General features: G+C 48.5%; 5 protein-coding genes across 5 annotated transcripts; 2 read left to right on the top strand and 3 right to left on the bottom strand.

Annotated features, from left to right (window-relative positions):
• Positions 1-1,236: 1,236 nt before the first annotated feature.
• DFJ58DRAFT_730763 (CHAT domain-containing protein) lies at positions 1,237-4,475 on the bottom strand (the record flags this gene model as incomplete). The annotated part of the gene is made up of 3 exons (XM_041385941.1): positions 1,237-4,197; positions 4,252-4,349; positions 4,397-4,475. 3 exons carry the CDS (start codon positions 4,473-4,475, stop codon positions 1,237-1,239), a joined length of 3,138 nt encoding a protein of 1,045 aa, XP_041241151.1.
• A 796-nt stretch (positions 4,476-5,271) lies between these two features.
• Positions 5,272-8,020, bottom strand: DFJ58DRAFT_730762 (uncharacterized protein; the record flags this gene model as incomplete). The annotated part of the gene is made up of 8 exons (XM_041385940.1): positions 5,272-5,401; positions 5,456-5,732; positions 5,810-6,274; positions 6,327-6,711; positions 6,767-7,467; positions 7,524-7,592; positions 7,653-7,931; positions 7,984-8,020. The coding sequence occupies 8 exons, from the start codon at positions 8,018-8,020 to the stop codon at positions 5,272-5,274; spliced, it is 2,343 nt and encodes a 780-aa protein (XP_041241150.1).
• A 614-nt stretch (positions 8,021-8,634) lies between these two features.
• Positions 8,635-10,595, top strand: DFJ58DRAFT_730761 (uncharacterized protein; the record flags this gene model as incomplete). Its single annotated transcript, XM_041385939.1, has 10 exons — positions 8,635-8,659; positions 8,715-8,829; positions 8,880-9,001; positions 9,042-9,058; positions 9,097-9,379; positions 9,448-9,700; positions 9,761-9,860; positions 9,915-9,983; positions 10,045-10,393; positions 10,444-10,595. 10 exons carry the CDS (start codon positions 8,635-8,637, stop codon positions 10,593-10,595), a joined length of 1,485 nt encoding a protein of 494 aa, XP_041241149.1.
• A 1,779-nt stretch (positions 10,596-12,374) lies between these two features.
• Positions 12,375-13,316, top strand: DFJ58DRAFT_843685 (uncharacterized protein; the record flags this gene model as incomplete). Its single annotated transcript, XM_041393001.1, has 5 exons — positions 12,375-12,579; positions 12,669-12,772; positions 12,828-12,852; positions 13,076-13,127; positions 13,181-13,316. 5 exons carry the CDS (start codon positions 12,375-12,377, stop codon positions 13,314-13,316), a joined length of 522 nt encoding a protein of 173 aa, XP_041241148.1.
• Positions 13,317-14,731: 1,415 nt separating this feature from the next.
• Positions 14,732-15,208, bottom strand: DFJ58DRAFT_664200 (uncharacterized protein; the record flags this gene model as incomplete). The annotated part of the gene is made up of 2 exons (XM_041382419.1): positions 14,732-14,903; positions 14,955-15,208. Coding segments are annotated over 2 exons (426 nt in total), but the record flags the coding sequence as incomplete, so codon positions are not given.
• Between the last annotated feature and the right edge of the window lie 230 nt (positions 15,209-15,438).

Genomic DNA, 15,438 nt, shown 5'->3' with positions numbered 1-15,438 from the left:
TTAGCTTATACCCGTAATAGCTGCTTTCTGATGGCTCAATGGGAATCTGACGAGTATGCACAGGCTCTCAATTTCGCTGACGTGACGGTCCACATGCATCCTGTTTTAGGTTCGAGGCCCCAGTAGTTACGTTGGTTTGCGACCAAGATCCTGGCATAGGTTGTGATAGGTCGACCACCCTATGCAGATTTGCGAAGCGATCATCAAGTCACCGTCCAGCATGGGTACTGATAGGCTGATTTTTTTTGATTGGCTGCCCGAGGCAAGACTCAATAGGTGCCTCCTGGGACCAGGGGAAAGAAGGCAGGCGATTGAACGTCTCTTCCGCCACCTCTTGCCAGTGGATCTTGTGCGCTAGCTAATCACCTTCTCTATTCGGTTTGAATCCTAGACACGGTATGGGAGGTCCTCGCACAACGTCTTTCAGTCTGGATTACTTCCGCGAACTGCAACGACCATCGACAAGATGGGCTGTTGGCGACTGTTTCATCACGGCTTTACTTTGTAAAGTGAGCTAATTTGAATGCGGCTATCTTTTTCTGCTAAAGTTGCCCGCGATCTAGCTTTGCTGTTTCCAGTGCAGACGTGTGGGCCGAGACCACACCTTATCCTTAGTATCCGGGCAGATTATGCTCGGCTAGTGGCTGACTCCGATGCAGGATCTAGCATGATTTCGATTGCTTTTCAGGAATGTCTGGTGTGTAGCACACGGAATGCTGGTCTGGTTCTCTGCAGGAAGCGGGGCGTGGTATTTATATAAGTTATTCAGTATCAAAGTAGATTCGAAGGTGTAGACAAACACCTGAACTAATTAAGTATCTGCTCACACACTTTTACCAAGTGGCAACTAGAATGTCTCGCATTGAACCTTTGCATTCCCTTAGGTCTCGGTACTACCGATAAGCGGCTCCTATTCAGTGGGTTTGTAGATGAGCTGTGCTTCTAGCCTGGTATTGCTTGTGACGGGGCACTTACTGTGCAGAAGGAGATAGGCGCTTGAAGGTCCTGGTCGAGTCCGCAAAAACGATGTCGAATGCACATACCGTCGAGCAATGAATGAATTTGTTGAGGACTCCAAGAGTAGACGCGAACGCGAAAGCAAGATAGCATAGGAGTACGTGACAGACGCAACAGGTTAATACAGCGATTGCTACAACTAAGGTACAATAGAGACGAAAAATAATGCAATATAAATAACCCGTGAAACCGTACCAGATGAAAGTAATACAGTAGGGACTACACACCAATATGAATGAAAACTATCCTCTGCTCGAGTGGCACTTTCATCTTCACGGCGTGTGTAGCACGGTTGAGTGCCCAGGCCGCCTTCGTACAGTCCATCACACTGCCATCCTTCGAATCTTTGAACATATTCTCGTAGAACGCTTTGACAACGTGTTTTGCGACAGCATGGTTGACCTCCCACAACGTGCCAACGACACTCTTGAACCCCGAAAACTGGAGACCAGCTGCGAGGTGAATCACTTCGTCGGGCGTCTCCTTATCACCGACGGCGGTATGACAAGCGGATAAGAACGCGAACTCGGCGTGCGGAATATCTTTCTCCATGATATCGAGCAACGTCAGATGTTTATCTCTCATGAAAAAATGGGAATTGTAAGGTTGCATAGGGTCCTGCTTGGCATGGCAAGCAAGGTGCACCCAGGTATTCTCTTCCAAAGCTTCGAGTGCACCTGCTCGTGTGGCTGCGTTACCAGAAATAGTGCCCCGGTTGGCGGTCGCGGGGACGAGCTTATGGACAAGCTCGACCTCGCTGTCGACAGCCAAGAGCGTCTTGCATTTCCCTGCACCCGGTCGACCTTGTCCGATTGTCATAAAGGACGGAGTCACACGCCTTTTCATCATCTGCCTAGATCTGACCAGAGCCGACAGTGTCGGCGTGTAAGAGCAGATGTAGAGATCCTCCAGGCATGGCTCCTTGGAGCGATCTGCGTTCGTTCGAAACGGGTGAGCTGCGTGGAGAGGAATAGATGTGAAAGCTGCAGTTGGACACAGCCAGATGCGAGAGTGGGATTTTAATTTCAGGTCCTGCTGGAGGACGTTGACGACGGGTAACATGATCTCATCCCACACTGTCCGCAAGAGCACTATTAGATCATTCCGCGGCACCTTGGGGTCCATGACAGATGCGTGTCGTGTCGCCCTGGCGAAGCGATCCTTGAGATTGTTTAGATCTGCGAGAACGACAGATGACAAGGGAACAAGGTGGGGCTCTCCTGATGTTGTGACAATGATGGCGCTGCACGAGTAATTGTTGGTAACAAAGATAATGACAGGGCCCCTGCGTGCTGCCGCTCGCAAGTCTTCGTACAACGGCGGGAGCAGGAATCGCGAGAACGCTTGAAGATTACGGATTTCAGCTACTGCAGCGTCCCATTGCTTTTTAAGTCTCCAATACTCGGTTGCTGCCCGATCAGCAGCAGCTCTGTCGGTGATGGTTGCAGAACTCTGAACGGCATCGGAAACGCGCCTGCTCAGTTGTAAATAGTTGTGCGCCAGTGTCGGATTTGCCGACTCGAGGTCTCCCAATGGAGTCTTGAGTCGAAAGGCCAGCGACCATTGCTGGTCACGGCCCTGCTCTACGAGTTCCACTGCGAGTCGTAGATTGTCATGGCGTGCGGTATATGCTGCAGCATCTACAGGCAGTGATCTGGCATAATGGAAGGCAGCGGCAGCTTCACGCCGTGAAATGGTGGATGATCGTGTCGCCAAATGACCATCAAGAAGCTCCAGAAATGTCACGTAGGCTTCTAGCGCAGATGCATGACTGTGCCTCTCTGCTGCAACAATCCAATTATATACCTGAATGAGGCGTTCTGGGAATCCTTGAGTGGGATGCCGCGACGCCAGTCTAAAGTTATCTACAGCGAGTGACAAATCAAGAGGGTCGAGTTGCACTCGGTAACGAGACAAATAGGCCACCTGCAGCCGCATGTAGCCGAAATACCTGTCTGGGTGCAGTGAAGGCAAAGCCTCCAGTGATTCTTGGCAGAGATTAATGGCCTCCTCGACATCCTCATTCTCTCCAGTTTGCTTAAAACGAGAACAGAGTGCCGAGCTCAAGTTGCGAAGAGTTCTATGGCGCTCGGGATGGTCATGCCGCTTTATCCGAAGGGATTCGCGATATTTATCGATGGCCTCGTTAAGATCCTCGCTGACATGCAATTTATCATATTTGGCGTTGAGCGCAGCAGCAAGGTTGCTAAGTGTGGTATCACGACGTGGATGTCCGTGTGGGCGCAATGACAGTGCTTCGCGAAGGAGGCTAACAGCTCGGATGATGTCATCATTGTCGCCGCGTTTGTTGAAACGGGTGATGAGAGCGCCCCCCAGGTTATCCAATGAAAAATCACGAGATTGATGCCCAACAGGGCGGAGGTGCAGCGCTTCTTCGTGCAACAAGATGGCCTCATTGAGGTCATTAGATTTGCCTTGGTGATTGAAGCGAAGCACGAGTGATAAGGCCAAGTTGTTCAGGTAGCTACCACGTCGAGGATGACCCTCGGGGTGCAAATACATGACTTCACGACGAAGTTGTATAGTCTCATCTATATCATCGATGCTGCTACACTGTTGGAAGCGGGCTTCTACCGCCTGTGCAAGCCAGTGAAGGGCACTGGGACGCAGTTGATGGCCCAGGGGACAGAGCTCGAGGATGACTCGTCGAAGGTGGATGCCCTCATCGGATGCGTCTACTGGAAGTTTGTTGCATCCGCCGATCACATAGTCGATACCATTAGCCCCTGTCGCGATGCTCCTGAGGTAGGTGCCCTCTGTACAGAGAGGCAGTAGTTCGTGAAAGAGTTTTGCGGCTTCGCGGATGTCGGCAGCAGCGTTTTTCTTGTTGTGGCGCCCAGTCAGCGCTTTGGTGAGATTATATAGAGACAATGGATGATCGGGATGGCGCTGAGGACGTAATGCAAGGGCTTCGCGAAAGAGGGAAGTGGAGGTGTCAATGTCTTGAAGATCCTTGTAAATATATCCTCGAAGGCGTGCATATGCAAGGTTGGTGAGGGCTGCTGCGCGGTCAGGATGGCCGACCGGACACTGGTCCAGAACCAACTGAAAATGCTGCACAGCATCGTTCAGGTGAGAGACCCTCTTGCACGTCACGTATTTGGCAAGTTGTGCGTGGCCCGCATCTGTCTCTCGAGTAATCTTGCAGTCTACGAGGGACTGCAGTTGGCGTTCCGTCAACAAAGGCTAAAAGTAGAGACTAGCGTCACCCACATCAGACAATGCACCGTCCTGATTGTCGAAACTATGTACGACGACGGCCATCAACGTGAGGGAAGGGTGGACACCACGAACGGGTGGGAAGGACAAAACTGCGAGATATTAGTATATGTGCGTGAATGAGGAGCAAATCACTCACCAAAAGGTTCACCTCCATGATCGAGTAGCTCATCCCAGGACGTTTGAAGTTTCCCGATGACCTCTCCACTTCCTAGCATTCGACCAACCTCATGAGACGCTCAGATCTCCACTGATAATGCAGGTGAGGCATGCGATGATCTAGAAACCGAAGATCAGTTCTCGCATCGCGTCAGAAAAAATACTCCGCAGATTTTACAGAGTCACAGTATTCCCCCATGCTACAGATTCGTCAGATGACAATACGCTGACGGCCGATTTCCAGCGTCCACATGAGTCGACTTTGATGGATACGTAAATGCCAGCGGGAATGCGCTCGGAGGGGACTTTCAGATTCTTTCCGTTGATGACTGCAGAAGGATCGTGAGGATCACGAAACAGATACGAAGATAATATGGAGTGACCTACTTTCGAGTCTGATATATTCGTTTTCAAAGCTACTACGCGGGATGGTGGGACGAAACAAATGACGAAAAATATGCAGCATCGGAAACTGTCAAGAGAGGGGTTCACAATGAGTGGGACTGTAGATAAAGTTTCGCTGAGTAGGAGAGGAGAAGAGGTTGAGGGTTCAGGCCTCAGGCCTCCATGGCCTAGGCCATGATGCATATGATGCACGCATATTTCCATATTTTCAGTTCGGCACGATAGCGTATGATTGCACTAATTAGTAAGCGCTAAGAATGGGTTATGGAAGACAGGACTGCCGCGCTCACTTAGTCATGTCACAATCGCATATAAGGCAATAGGACTCCGTGCACTTCAATCTCGAATAAATAAGTTATTTACAAGTGTTCTTTCCAACTTGAAAGTGTCTCTGCCTGGCAGCGCTCGGATTACAAGGTCCATCGTAACTCATCAAAATAAGTAACTCTCCTAAGCATATACTTCCAACTCAAATCCTGGCCACTTGCAATAGTGGTTACAGAGGTGCCTTGCCTTAAAGTCGTCCACCACACTTGCAATGTTCCCGTCACCGAAAAGATCAATTCCTTCATTGACTGAGCTAGAGAAGCAGTTAATGAAGGTCACCAACCATAGTAGCTGAAAATGCACATACCGGTGGGTCAAAATCTGAGGATCAGTCAGAAGCTCGGTGCTGCCTTGATAATCAGAAATGAACGCCAGACCCTCTGTCTTTTCATACTGGATGTGCTGAGTAAACGAGAGAAAGACGGCTAGGTCATAGCCGTATTCATCCTCATCAAGTGAAGGTCCGTAGTCCTTGTTGTGGATGAACTTCACGAATGTCTGATCATTAGGAGTACCAGACGTCACCCACTCCTCAAGGAGATAAACCGCTGAAAACATCCCCGCCTTAATGTCTGCCATGGGAGCTTGTTCGGAGGTGCCCTGAGTGTTTGACGAGTGTCGAGAAAAACGCCAAAGCAATGCCCGCTTCCACGAAACGCACACGGGGGTATTGGAAAAGATGGCAGAGTTGGTGCGGCATTGATACAGTGATCGATGTATTCGTAAGTGAAGTCAAGGAGAGATTTTGCCCAGTACAACAAGTTACATTCATTGAGGAGTTTTTCATGCTCATCTGGTAGTGCGTAACGTGAAATCTTGAGGATGCTGGATCCAGGGGTGTGAGGGGGAGGTCTGTGAAATGGCCGCTTGACAACAACATCCTGCTGAGCACGCGACCCAAGGCCACTGGAGGATAGGGGAGATAGCGTGAGCCACCCTGGATGAGCTGTCTTAAAGGCACCGATACCGATCATGCTGCGAATGGGGACATCGATAGTGAGTTGTCCGATAGACGAATTTGAGATGTTGGGTTTGAATGAACAATACTGAGGAGTCTTCAAGATATCGGCTAGTGGGCGCACAGGGATTGGATGGAATTGAATGTCCTCATTGCGGAAGTCATAAACTAAAGTCAATACTCATTAGAATGCCTGCCTCAAGACAAAGGATGAACTCACCTTTAGGTGCACGCACAGCATCTACACTACCTCCACTTTTCAAGGCCTCTTTCAAATCATTACGGTCAGGAAGGTGGAATACACCAGGTGCTGGCTTCTTGCGAGGAGGTGACACAGTACTATTTGTGGAGTCGCTCTCTCTGCGAACATGAGCCCGCTTTGCTGATGGACGTGTCGGATTATGTGCTGAGCTGTCAGTAACAGTGGAATTACGTCCCACAGTAGATAAGGCATCTGGTCCTTCGAAGTCAAGACCAAATGGGTCTTCATCCTCTTGTTGTGCGGCCCATGGGTCATCTGAGTTGGTGCCGGAAGTTCGAGGGTCTCGTTCTTCAGTAACAGTAATGATAGATCTGTGTCGTTGGAGCTGTTCACGCAAGATATTCTGAGAAATCTATGAGTTAGCAGAGTGACAATACATCGAATGAGCGGAATCTTACTTCTTCTTCAGTTTTATCCAGCCATGCCTCATACTCACTCCACTGCGCTGCAGGCACAACAACCATGAGTAAGAATTGCTTGGTCTTGAAAGTTGTCGTCTTTGGTCCGCGTCGAGATTGGACTAAGCACTGAGCTAAGAAGTACGGAATGGCAGGCAAATGTCCGGATAGGTCAACCCAGGTAGCATCCCGGACAACAAATTCTTCTGTGCGCCAAGGAAATCCCCTTCCAAATGTGAGGATTTTCGGTAGAATAGTATCTAAAGCGATTTGTATAAGCCCAGGGGCGTCCAAGCGAGCATCGATGTCCTTCTTTCCTTCACAAATATTCTGATTTATGAGCATCAGAAAAACAGCAACCTGGAGAGATAGAAAGAAAAACAAATGCACCCCAAAGTTAATGCCGCGCCCACTTTTCTTCCATGAATTTCCCTCGTATACAGCTGATATCTCTAATGTGATGGTCTCTGCAGGGGGCGGAGCATATGCCAATTTAGCCCATCGTTCACGCTCCAGACCATACTGAGCATGGTGCACAGAATACCCTGCAGCACCAGATACCATGTTCGGGTTGGAACTAGCCGGCGATTGTTGCCATGATAGAGGCACAGCGATATCTGGGCCTGAAATGCGGCCTATGTGCGCAGTGCTACTGGAGGGCTGAGACAAGAAGGGTACTACACGGGGTGGATTGATAGTTGCTATTGAATTTCGCCATTCAGACATGTTTGATATGTAATAGAGAAATTTGACTTACACTTGCGTTGTGCTGCATTCACGGTCTGGCGTATGATATGAGGATTTGGAAGTAACTGTGATTGTGCGGCTGGATGTAATTAATAGCGTCATTGATCAAAAGCTATATAGGGGTTTCAAGTGTACTTACAAGAAGGGTGGACTGAAGAGGGTCGGACCGAAGTTGAAAGCTTCTGTGAGTATCGCAAGTAACATGCTTCACAAACGAAGCGACCAGGTTGGCCAGGCACAATGGTGGCAACATAATAGCATGGAGCGCCTTTGAGTATTGTGCTGCGGCAAGCAGGTCGACCACAGACACGGTCCTCCTTGGCAACAGCATCTTCGGTAAACTGAGGAGACGAGTTCCATGATGCTAGTAGGTGCTTGTGTGATGAGTTGAAGGAATTGAAGGAATATAACAGTGGCCCTACAACACTTCAGAGACAGGCTTTATATAAAGACTGTTTGGAAAAACTCACCGCTCTGAAGAGTCGCATCTAGTAAGTGGAGGGTCATTGATATCCCGCAGTACTGAGTTGCATCTAAGTCGAGAGTCAGCAAATTCTTCAGCGAGTTGGATCATTGTGCGCAACATGTGAGTCACCATGATCATGGTCAAAATGATGCACAGATTCACCATGTGGTCGAAACAGCACACAGATTCAACATATTAAAGTTATCTGCCGCAGTGTATCCGAAAGTCTCCGCATCGGACTTATCACGGCGGACTTTATTCAATTGTACTGACTGTTCAAGTCTAGCCATTTGTCGCATTCAACCTCAGGCTGCAACTCTATCGGTGCAGTCGCATTCAACCTGGTGTTCATTCAGCTAAATCTTATCTTGGTGTTCAAGTTGGTGCTCAGTGCACCTATTCTGCTGGCTCCACTCTTATCTTGGTGTTCCTATTCCACTGGGTGCAGTCACATTCAACCTGGTGTTCATTCAGCTAACTCTTATCTTGCCAGTGGTGTTCAAGTTGGTATTCAGTGCGCCTATTCTGCTGGCTCCACTCTTATCTTGGTGTTCCTATTCTGCTGACCAGTGCACCTATTCCGCTTATTGCTATCAGCACTTGCCATTGAAGCTTTTAAAGTGCAGCTATCATGGTGACCGTCAGTCAAACTACTATGCCCAACCAAAACAAACCAACCCGTATGCACCTCTCTATGTATTGTGATTACAAGGCTAACATGACTTGCAATATCAGCACCTCTTGAGGTGATTGCTCCTCACATCCTTCGGTACTGGAAAGCGCGTCAAACAGACAGGAAGATTGTAGAAAACTTGCAGAATCATTTTGACACGTCTCGTTATGGACTAGGGTGAGTCGATTTCCACTAATTGATACTATTTTTCTGATCTTTGTGTGTAGATACACGAAGTTCAGAGAGATCCGCAATGACATGGGTCTCCTGCGTACCCGCCAGCAGAGCCACACCATCGAATCTATCCGTGAAGCCATGATCGAGCTTCGCAAGGCATACCCAAATGCTGGTGCGCGGGAAATGGTGATTTTGCTAATTTCACGAGAAAGAAATGAGCGTTTTCAAGGTACTTAATTTGTTTGACGTTGATCTGTATCTGACTAGCTACCAAATAGAAATTTAGTGATAGCATACTGTGCCATCTATGAAGCAGACCTCGTACATCAGCGAAAAGCTCGCCGTCTCAAGCGGAGGCGGTTCTGGGCCGCCGGCGTCAACGACCTATTTGCTGTTGATCAACATGATAAGTGGCTTCGATTCGGTCTTGCATTGCACACTGGAGTGGAGCCATTCTCGGGTCGCATCATGTGGATCCGAGTGTGGCATTCCAACCGCAACCCCCAGCTCATTCTCACTTACTATCTTGAGACCATCCAGAAACTGGGTCGTAAGTTCGTTTTAATAACTATCTATCGCACTGTTACTCATTTAAGTTGCCTTGCCTGGGTATGACAGATATGCCACTAGTGACTCAGAGTGATCCCGGCACTGAAAACTATGGAATCGCCAATGCACACACTATGCTTCGTCAAATGTATGATCCGGCACTGCAAGGTACATTACAACACCGCTGGATGCGGACCAAGAAGAATGTTAAACCGGAGATCACTTGGTCTCAGTTGCGGCGCCGGTTTACTCCTGGTTTTGAAACACTCTTGGATGAAGGAGTGGAGAACGGCTGGTATGATAGTGATAACACCCTTCAGGTGTAAGTGACTTCGGGCCTGGCTTTCCACCATTTCGACTTTGCTCACAGTGGTGTATTTAGCATGATCTTCCGCTGGATTTTTATTCCATGGCTTCAGTGTGAGCTAGATAGGTATCAGGACCGCGTTAATAACACCCTCAAGAGGCCAGATCGTAACAAGGTATTTGATTGTTTGATAGTAGTCATTTACATTTGTTTAGCGCTTACAATCTAGGTGCTTCCACACGGTGTACCTAATCTAATATACGAGTCTCCAGAAGATTTCGGGGCCTTGAACTTTAAGGTGCGCTTCATTCAAATACTACTTGAACCACGTTGTCACACTAACTGGCTTATTATTCTAGGTAACAGTCAAACAAGACGATATAGACTATGTCCGCCGTCTCTATGTGAACCCTGATCATCCGGTCTTCGATTTGGTTCCCCGAGCCCTCAACAACTTCATTCAAGGCTGTTATGAAGGCCTAGGCCGCCCTCCAATCACTCGTCAGTCTGTATGGACGGTCTACTTAGATTTGTATGATTCGATGCAGCGCTCTGTGCAGGTGCCAGCTGTTGTCAGGTCTCTTACAGATGGCACTGACCCGGATGAAGAGCCTTTGCCTCTCCTCGAAAACCAAAATGACCTTTTTTTTCATGAGGATACTGATGGTGCTTACTATATGGGTGGCATTCACGGCGGACAAGGTCTTGGTACGTTTTCTCTGTTTGAATCAAGTTTGCACTAAATTACCGCACATTAGATGCATCTGATCATCACCGGCTGGATGAACTGGCTGAGTTGGACGAACCAGGTGCACACTTACTGCCTACAGCCCCAATCATAGAGGAAGAGGCATTAGTTATTGCGGGATTCTCTGATGAGGAGGACAACGATGAAACATTTGATTGGTGACTTAACTTAGTGTAGAGTTTGTCTTTTTGTGTTAGTTGAACTAGCAGTGACCCATGGCTACACCCCTCAGTCGTGTTTAAAATTTGCACAATTTGCAATGAACAACAGTCCCCGACTCTATGAAGTAGGGAGGGTTTTGTCGGACGCAAACGGTCAATTGTCTGTAAATCAGTTGCAGCTTACGTGTATTGAATGAAAAAACCGTCCGTCGTGACACGCGTACTTGATTTCCACGTTCAACTCGCAACAACTCTGGAATGCAAGGGCATCAACAAATGTATTGGGCCATGCCCCCTTGCGTGATGTATATGTGGACGATAGAGAGGGGAGCGTGAATCCACCTCAGTCAGCCCGGGGCAAAATGGCCAAACCGAGCATCGTGGGTGGAGGAGGTGAGGAGTTCAAATGTGGACATGGGGGAGGGTGGGGGTGAAACCACCTCGCTCAACCCGGGGCAAAACGGCCAAACCGAGCATTGCGGGTGGCCCAGGAGAGAGGTCCAACGGGCACGCAATGGGATAGAAGGCAGGGGTAACTCACCATCAAAAAATGCGACCATCTCGGGGTGACACAATGGCCAAGCTTGGGGCACAGCATGAGGAGCGCTTGCTCACTGAACTTGTGAAGGGAGGGTAAAGCTAAAAAGTCGTAATCATACTTGCTAACAAATGCAGTGGCAATTGAGAAGTATGTGAATGGTCCTTGACAACAGTCCACATACAAGATTCAGATAGAATAAAAGGTGGAGGTCGTATATCGAAGGTACAAGCATGTACAGCATATAGAAAACAAAACCAAGCAGAGTCGGGGACTGGCGGCATGGCCGCCGCTACGATATAGTAGATGACACTAGAGGTGCACGGAGTCCCTGCATCACACCTGCCCGATATGAGTGTGGTCACGCTATGTAACGGAGCGCGGCAGTCCTGTCTTCCATAATGGGTGGAGATCACCGAGACTAATAGGTTCATCCAAACTGGTTGCTAGTTTGGCCCACTCCCAGTCTCCCACTCGTCGTTGGAGTGATAGTTACTGGCTCGTATTAAGACATCAAACTTTCATTTGCTTTCCAATCCACACCGCCCCTCCACTGAAGCTCACACAGATCGATATAACGAAAGATCATCGAGCTATATATACTCCTGCCAGGTCGAAAGTGCTCTCCTTCGTCGTCGCCTCCATTTCGATGGCAAATGGTAAGTATATGGATGTATCGTATCGTTCATTATCGAGTTTGGCGTGCATCTTTCCTTAGGTTTCTTATTTGACAGGTCGAACGCTCTCTCGGCGTGACTGTTATACGGAATGGGTTTTTCACCAAAAAATTTTGGTGATGAGGTCCAAACGCCCATGGCACGGACAAACCCACTACTGACATAGCGGGAATACTAGTACTATCACCAGTGACCGCCTACAACATACTTCATGCTCGTACTCACCCAAAGTTTGAGTGTCGTGACGAGCATTGCCATTCCGCCGCATACCGACTGCTATTGTGTAAGCATCCGAGTGACCACTGCGTCTCGGTTCCCTTTAATCACGCTTCTCAAACATTGCAAACGTGTTGAAATTCCTGGCGGTAGGGTGTTCCATTTTCCTGTCGTGTGACTTCTTTTGATGCCTGTTTCCTTCCTCAGTTCTCGAATAATATCGTTGTGGCTTGTACATCCACGAATCTCATGATTCAGACGTGAGTCTCCCGCCTGTTCTTGGTTGAGATTCTCACTCACGACGCTCAAGATGGACCGTTTGGAAAAATAGTCGTTTTGTTTGTGGTTCATGGCGCTCGCTACCCTAGGTCACTGGTTCACATTGATGTTTGGTACGCACCCCGCATTCCGTACACGCGCCAACGACCTGGCCTGGCATATCCTCGAAAAAACAGGCTCAAAAGAAACACAAATCTCATCATCATCTCCCTCTTCCGAATCATGCGGATCCGTAATCGTGAAACCCACATATTCAGCTGCTTCGGCGATGTACAGTGAGTCCTGTCGTCCCGTCTTAAAACGCGGTACTTGAATGATCATTGATGTTTAGCTACGATATTTGACTTTATACTTCTCAAATTAGTAATCTTTGGCCATTGGCGCTCGTCATCGTCTCCCTTCACAATCATTCGTACGCAAGGCATCATCCTCTATTTCATCGTGTTTCTCAGTGGTGTCGTTCCGTTTGTGCGTTCTTTTGTTTTCTTTGTCGTGTTCGTGTTTGTACTGAGATGTGGTCTAGATGTTTTCGCGGCTGAACCTTAATTGTGAGTGACTGCCATGTGTACGAGGTAGTATTGATTGATTGGTTGATGGGATGATATAAGATGTCATGAATGTGTTTTTTACTTGGCCTGGTATGTTCCTGTCAATATTCGTTCCTTTTCTTGGGTGCGCCCATTGAGGGGACTTGTAGCGACTTGTATCATATACAACTCCCCTCCCCTTCCACACCCACTCACACTCACTCACCTCTGCACAGGTTGATAGCATCAGGTTATGCGGTGATTCCAACATTTACTACACCTCCCACATGCCATAGGTAAACCATCCATTCTATTCTATCCTTGCGCGGTCTCACGCGGTGCTTCTTAGAACTCCCGTGAGAGGTCCGCTAGAAGGTTCCCAGACGACAGTGGAGAAACTGAACCTGCCGATCGCGACTCGTGTCGATTTGTCTCAGGAATTCGAACATGGTGATGCAGTTTTTTTAGTTTGGTTGAGGAGATGATGGTATTAGATTCGCTCGGGTGGAGTACTTACTGCGTTGCAAGTCTTGTACCAACCGAGTCTAATATTTGAGGCATCCCAAAAACCAATACCGACATTCCGCACCTCCAAATAAATTAAAGTAAGGAAGACTTAAGCAAATACGACTGTATGTGTGTAAATATATATATATATAGCCAACCGTAACTGATGAGTGACGAGTTGAAGTGAGGTATGATATGATACATGCGTCGACGGAGCGATGCGCGTGCTATGCTGGAGATGTGTTGGAACTTGGGGTCCGAGTTATAAATATATGACGGGTGGTAGAAAGAATGAGGCGGGTGGCGGTAGGGAGAGAGGATGAAGCACCTACGGGAATGGATGTCCGCTGTCTATAGTAAAAGGAATAAACGAAAAAGGAGCGTTGTCGTAATCGAATGAGATAACAAGCACGGGAATCCAATGTCCAGTCTGTAATGAGGGAGAAAGGAAAAAAGGAAAAGGCGAGATAGTACTAGTCCAAGTGATGAGGGACGACAGGCCTGAGAACGATCATGTGGGGAACGATCCGAGCCCACTCCGCTCTACCTCCTAGCCGGGGAGATAAAGTCCGACTCACAGACAGCGCGAAGGGCTCTTTTGTCTCTGACCATTTCCCTGCCCTAGTCCATCGCTCCCAGCCAGCAAGTGAGCATATTCACAGCTCATTCCTAAAGGTTGTGAAGACGAGGAAGAGTCGGCAAGTGCTAATATAGGCATCGTGAATTTCTTCCTTGGTGGACCTACGGGCTTCATGGGTCCATCCAATGACTTCATCTGCATCGTTCCCACCTCCAGCGGAGAAGGTGCAGCAGATAGGGTTAGTTCTGAGGATGATGTGCAGCGTGCGTGGAAATTTGATACTGGGCTCGACATCTGATCGCGCATAGACCTATGCATACGCGGGAAATAGGAATCCTCAACAGAAGAACCATCCACATCCGGATCAACATCCAAGTTCAGAATAAAGCCTTCTTCTGGATACTCGCGCGAATGGCCGTATTCCAGTCCGGGACTTGTATTGCCAGGAGATTCTGGTGGACTGCTTGAGGCGAGGGAGGCGGTTGTGAGAGAGGGAGTAGAGAATTCAGTATCGGATGCGAAGAGGGAGCAGTCTGTGTCTGGTTCTGGATCTGAGAAGGGGTAGTCTTGGGTTGGATTGGTTGGACTAGCTGTGGTGTTGTCCAAAAGAGGGACGAAAGCAAAGCGTTTTGGGGGAGGTAGGTTGCTTTGTATTGGGGGGAGAGGAGACGATGTTGTGCGTTGTGGAGGGAGGGGAGGTGGTGGGACTGCAATGTTGTGCGGTCTAAGCTCTGTTGGTTTATGGGATTGCCTCGGTGGAGACGCGAATAAGATGGAATTTGGGTGAAGGTCGAGTGCTGTATAGCCCGTTTTAGGTGGTGGTGACATTTGTGGCGAAGCTGATACTGTTGTTGGATTTAGTGGGAGGAGTGGAATTGGGACGTTGCGAAGGAAAACGCCAGAGTAAGGCTTGGACGAAAGAGGGTCATGGCTCTGCTGAGCGCGAGGTAGAGAACGTTGAATCATCTTGAGCTCGAGTACGTCGCTAGTCAAAGTCAGGTCAGTATATAGAAATGGACTAACTCGTGTGACTGACTCGTATGATAGGCGTTGTGATATTTCCATAGGCGTTCGATCCCATTCATCAGCTTGAAAGACTTGTTCAGTTCCTTCCTCGCAAAATGCCACATGTTTCTTGCAAGTGCCATCGTCTGTGTCAGAGTCAACGGTGCATGGAGTAGCAGAGCCAGAATGAGAAGGAGACTTTAAACAAGACTTCATTCTTGGTAGAGAAGGTCTACAAGTTGATGGATCGTCGCAGTGTTGTAATGGCTCGTCGACGTCGCTCATAGTAAAATATTTGAACTGGCACAAAGCCAGACTTTCTTCTTTCAAGCCTATCGGGCATGCACGGAAACGGATGATCCCGTGATCTGATCCGAGGCCACTCCAGACCACAACCGCGCGTCTCACTGCCAGCCAACAACTACCACAAATATCCCGCTCCACCCAGTCCATGCTTTTGCCATTGGTTTCTATTCCAGGATCACTCCATGACCATCCAACGAGTCATCCACTCT

This window comes from Suillus subalutaceus, assembly GCF_016647625.1.
Source record: "Suillus subalutaceus strain FC151 chromosome Unknown DFJ58scaffold_94, whole genome shotgun sequence".
Taxonomy (NCBI): Eukaryota; Fungi; Basidiomycota; class Agaricomycetes; order Boletales; family Suillaceae; genus Suillus; species Suillus subalutaceus.
This window is presented reverse-complemented; position numbering and strand designations above follow the sequence as displayed.